Source organism: Megalobrama amblycephala, linkage group LG1 (genome assembly GCF_018812025.1).
Source record: "Megalobrama amblycephala isolate DHTTF-2021 linkage group LG1, ASM1881202v1, whole genome shotgun sequence".
NCBI lineage: Eukaryota > Metazoa > Chordata > Actinopteri > Cypriniformes > Xenocyprididae > Megalobrama > Megalobrama amblycephala.
The window spans coordinates 44,350,504-44,356,503 of NC_063044.1; the positions used below are offsets into that span (position 1 = coordinate 44,350,504).

Consider the following 6,000-nt stretch of genomic DNA (forward strand, 5'->3'; position numbering starts at 1 on the left):
AATCCTGAAAAAAAAAGTACACAACTGTTTTCAACATTGAAAATAATCATAAATGTTTCTTGAGCAGCAAATCAGCATATTAGAATGATTTCTGAAGGATCATGTGACACTGAAGACTGGAGTAATGATGCTGAAAATTCAGCTTTGCATCACAGGAATAAATTACTTTGTCAAATATATTTAAATAGTACACAGTTATTTTAAATTGTAATAATATTTCACAATATTACTGTTTTTACTGTATTTTTAATTAAATAAATGTAGCCTTGGTGAGCAGACGAAACTTCTTTTAAAAACATTAAAAATCTTAGTGGTTCCAAACTTTTGGACTGTACTGTATATATATATATATTCTTTGCCTTTGCCATCTTTCCAACTGATTTTAATTTGGTAAAAACCCTGTTTAAAACCCTATATAAGTGGAAATTATTCATTTTGAAATCACTATTATTATGATTACATGTTTCAAACATTGCACATTTAGACATTCTGTTTCACAATCATAATGAATACAGAAGAAAAAATACCGACTACAAGTGTAAAAACAATCTAAAATAAAACCATGCCTTTTGTTTCCTCTATAGACCAGTACCCACCCATTAAACCAGACATATCAAGAAAGAACAGGAAGAAATTGCTACTAAATACAGTGTCTTTGTGAGAGACACACTTCAGAGATGTTTAATCTGAGCTTTAACACTTAAAGTTGAGATGAAACGGAAGTTGAGATAGTATTTTCTTCCTTATTGTGACATATCCGAGTAAAAAAAGAAAAAATGTTGGGTGGGACTTGATTTTGTCCACTGGGAATTTATTGGATCATTGGATAGTGTTGGTTTGCTATTGCTCGATCTCATGTGAGCGACAGGTTGTCCCGCCCCTGCGCCAGTAAGCGTCATCAGAGAAGAGATGTTGCTGCAAGAAGGATGGGAAGTTGTTTTGTTTAAATATCATGAGGGCATGTGAATTAGAATTTAAAAAAAAAATTATGTACATGGATAAATCATTTATAATTGCAGCAATATTCCATAAAAAAAGGAGTTGTCAATTTTGATTTCATGGTGACTTTGTGTGTCATTTTGTTCTGTTAAAAAACTTTATCCGTCCCACAACTATTGTATAAGTAAAAAAAAACTGTAGGTTGATTCTCCTGAAATGTGTAATCACTGTAAATCTGTGGCACTATCAAAATATCACTCTGTTTTTAAACATCCCGACCAGGGGTGCTTTTCCCGTACAACGACGCAACTCTCTGCTTCACTACCATAGTATAGTCTTGCGGAGCCAGACCTTCAGACTGACGGCAGAAGGTCTGGACTCTATCACAGCTTTCATTGGCCAAGGACCGCCCAAGAGGACGTTTGACTGACATGTTACGCACCAAATCACAGTTCATTTTGTTCCATGTCATGTTTAGGGGCGTGAAAATGTAAAGTCAATGTCCCTACAATAACAGACCGGCGTGCATCTAATAAATTATTCATTCAAAAACGTTGTGCAAGTTTACTGCAACAATGGAGCTGTGAACTTCACATACTTTTAAAAAAATCTACTGTTTACTTGATCCTGGAAAGCCCTCATCATCACAATTATAAAAACGATGGCGTTCTTCTCCCACGAGGGGGGTTTGGCGTCACGCCATTAGTTTCTAGGCGGTCCACTAAAGGAACACGATACACGCGTCTCCCGGACATCCTGTAGAATTCAACCAACCAGATGACGACTTCGAAAATCCTGAAGTGATTCCACTTAAGCGTGCCATATGCATCAGACGTTCAGCCAACAGTCCTTGGGCGTGACGTCTGAGGCTTAGACTAATCATAGGACCCTGCATCTTTGAAGAAATCAACTAGCTAGTCACGACTGTTTCCCGAAACAGTATTGTCACAAATTTGTCGTTCAACCATGCTGGTTAATGATGTCACGCAGGTAGTGGAATAATAACTTCTTTTAATGAATCTGTTTGAGATTGAATTAATGCTAGATTGTTTTCTATAAATTACAGACATGGAGTTATTTTGCTTTATTTCCAGATTCAATCATAGGCTCATTCTTACATATAGAGCTTGTACACACAGACGCACTCTTCAAAAACGGTTCTTAAAATCTCTTAACAAACTAAAAGACATGAATGACTTTTGTATACATTCGAAATAAAAGATATAGATTGTCAACTTGCTAATTAAGGATTTATTAAGCCCACTTGTCATGCAAACTGCTTCTAACCACAGCTCGAGAGCTGTAGTTCCAACCACACAACTGTGCGATGCTGATTGTGAATGTTCGTTAGAACTATGTTTTCGGGAAACACAGACTCTTTGATAACGGTGACCATAGTTGGCTAACAATGCTTTCGGGAAATGCACCACAGCCTGACATAGCAACACCGACTTGACCAGTGTTGGCAGTTTGGGGTGGTTTTATATCTTTGATTGACCAATGACAGATAGGGGGAGTGTTTGGGAAGTTAGTTTGGAAACAATCATAATTTTGGTAATGCTAGCAGAAATCTGTAGCCTTGCTGGACATGTGACACTGACAGTGACGGAAGGCAATCTTTAACTCCTCTCTCCTGATTCTTAGCTATAATCACCTTGTGAGATGAAGTGGCCATTATCAATCCATGACATTTCCGTGTCCACATTCAGTAATCACTAAAGATAACAGTCTTGAGTGACAAAAACTGAAGCAGGGAGACATGGAGGAGGTAGGAAAGGACCAAACCATCTGTCAGTTTCAGTGTCAAGTCAAGTGCTGTCAAAGGAAACATTTTAGCACATGTGAAATGTGTGACATGGTACTGAAAATGACTGTGATCAACCTTCCAAGTCGACATGCCTCTGGAGCAGAGAGGAATTTCAAAGCACTCTCGGCCTGGGTTAATTTTACAGGAGATTTGAGTTGCCGCTGACTCACCTGTCAGCTCGACTGTGATGACAGGGCAGGTCAGGAAAGGGGAGGGAGGCAGTGAAGGAAAAGGAGCCAGATACCGATAAAAAAAATGTGCTATAGCTAGTGCAGAGTCTCTATTGCCTCAGTAAGCTCTGTTGGGCAATGATCCAAAATAAAGGATTAACAAAGAGATTCATTCATCCGCTCAAAATCATTCACTTCCAGATGAGACATGGGAGACATTTTTTAGCATGAAACCTAACAGTATTCCACATGGAATTATTGCAAGCAATCCAACATGTAGTTTTTTTCCATAAGATCTTCACACTTAAGTGTCCAATAAACAAAATGGAGGCGGAAAATGACTCATAACAGTTCAGGAATCAGAAGTTCATCCAAGCATTAAACTGCTGCAGAAAGAGCTGACAGTGTGTCATGATTAATAAATGATCTGTGTGATTTACGCCCTGTATGTGTGAACATGTCTAGTGGAGTCTTCTTGTGTTAGTGTTTGATTACTTCTCATTGTGAGTTACTGATTTACCTCAAGTGCTCAGGGTGTGTTACACGGTAAAGCACACATGTGCACACGCAATACAAAGTGTTGCATAATCTTTGAAAAATGTAAATCAATAAAAAAAAACTTGAAGTGCTTATGACTTTAAAGGGATATTTCAGCCAAAAAAATAAAGTTTTGTCATCATTTACTCACCCTTATGTTGTTCCATGTTGTGGTTTTTGTCTTTGCCCATTGACATTCCTCCAATGGGCAAAAGCAGTTGAAACATTCTTCAAAATATCCAAGAAAGTCATACAGGTTTGGAACAACATGAAGTAAATGATGACAGAATTTTTATTTTTGGGTGAACTATCATTGTTCTTGCAGTGGAGGCCAAGGTTGTACTTGAGGGATAATCTCTGAATGAGATCACATACACTGTGTGCTGCCAGAGAAAGAAGGAGAAAAAGGACAGACTGATTACATGATCCAACATGTGTGTGCTAGGAGTTGGGTGTGCTGTGACAATGACTTTGGCAGGCCCGAGGAAACGCTACATTCCTGCCAAATCATTGTGTACACAGAGAGTTCGGCTTATGAGTCTGTCGAGATTATAGGGAAGAAACATGCGGCTGTTCTCAATGGAAGTGCTCTATGTAGCGCCGCAGGCTCTGTTGCACAACGAAGGGGAAACAGCATAGGTAAAACACTGGGAACAAGCAATGAATGTTCTCCATACTACAAAATGCAGCTGCCACTGTGATACAGGGAAGCTAGCATGTTCAGTCACACAAATGAGTTGATGTGATTATCACCCTAAATGTGTCCATTGACAGATCAGTCTTGAGGTTTTCCTTAGGGTTGTAAAGGTCTTTCTTTCTAGGGTCACAAGGGTCTAGGGTCATTTTTAGCTTTTTACCAAAATACTAAAAATCACCCTCATTCTGAAAACATATCTTTCTGTTCAGGAAATGGAAAAAAATATAAAATATTAAAAAATATATGATTTGGAGGTGTCAGTCAACCCCCCAAGATGGGGTTAGCCAGTCTTATGATTTCTTTTTTCTTTCTTTCTCAAAAGTTTCCAGCAAATTATAAAGTTAGGTTAGCCTACAAGTTTAGTCAGTGTGCGTAGCCTATCTTTACTCGTCGCCAAATAGACTGCCAAAGGGGGGTAACCATAACAACAGAACGACGCTTGCGTTTTCCATTGCAGTCGGTTTGGGCGGTACACGTCGATGATAAACAACACTGACAAATGATTATGTAGACCTATAAGTTTATTATAAATGTGCACATCACAAATGTCGGCCTATAACAAAGAAGTTTATTGACATTTGGATAACTGCTATAGTGGCGCGAGACGACGAATCCCGCCAAGAATCTAATTCACACAATGCAAAACGTATGACATCCTTAAGGAAATAACCCCTAATTAATAATTGTACAAGACCCCAACGTTTGTCATAAAATAGCATATGTTTATCTAAAAATGTTCTACAAAATAATTTAAGTAAACCAGGCCAAAGGGTAGGCTAGCTATCTGACTTCCCTGAGCACAGCACATGAGCAAAACTACTTAGTTCATTGAAATTATGGGAGGTAATTTTCAGTTAATCGGTTAAGGCCTAACGTTACGTATTAGCCTACAATGCCAATTTCTATTGTTTATAGCCCAAGATGATTAGTTTTTAGAGATTATTTGCATACATGTTGTATAAGTCCTAAATCGACTGTTTATAATAAAAAGAGAATATCACAGCGCAAATAAACTTTTCAAGTTTGCTTTCACTTTTACATAGCGGTATCTAGATTAACTGCTATTTTATGAGAGATAACATTGGTTGTTGACAAAAAAACTTTCGATGGTCCTACTCACCAGAATATGTTTTCTTCATGTTCATCGGGTCTTTTTTCTCCTGTGAATTTCAACTTTAGTCTGTTAAGTCCGTATCTCAGATTGCAACATCTGAAATATGTTCGATAGTTGCGTTGAATTTCTCTCTGGCACTCCACAAAGCACATGTACCTCGATCAAAATGTATGTATTTAATTCGTCCTAAAACTAAACCAACTAAATCGGTTAGAACTAAACTCCCACACACCTCCAGCTTTACCTGTCCACACACACACACACACACCTATGGATAACTCCGCCTTAGGGATAGAGTTAAGACACCTGAAGGTTTGAAGCTGGAACTGTTTGTTAGTCTAGTTGACAAATAACATGGATAACGTTTTTTGTTTTTTTGTTTTTTTTTTGTTTGTTTGTTTGTTTGTTTTTTTAAGGTTAAAATTAGTATTACTGTAAATGTAATAGTAGTGTTGTAACTGATAACCAGTTCCATGATTTGCAAAATTATAAAAACAGTAAACATTTATGAAAAACAATTCATGAAACAGCAAAAATCTAAAAGGTAGCTTACAAAAATATCAACACATATATTTTCGAGCCAGCAAATATTATTAAATTGTATAGATTATTAAGATTTAAAACACGAGACAACTTTCCCCAACCTGACATTTATATAAAGTAACCTTGCCTGAAAACAGAATAAACTTTTGGTTTATACATTTATTTGTATAGCGCTTTTCACGATAGGCTACAT

At 37.3% G+C, this 6,000-nt stretch overlaps 1 protein-coding gene across 1 annotated transcript in view; it reads right to left on the reverse strand.

Annotated features, from left to right (window-relative positions):
- The window catches only part of septin9a (septin 9a), a 108,810-nt gene extending 103,254 nt beyond the window's left edge, over positions 1-5,556 (reverse strand). Inside the window, 1 exon segment of the mRNA XM_048194977.1 lies at positions 5,271-5,556. Within this exon segment, the coding sequence (XP_048050934.1) occupies positions 5,271-5,295 (25 nt within the window). The 5' untranslated portion in view covers positions 5,296-5,556.
- Positions 5,557-6,000: the final 444 nt, after the last annotated feature.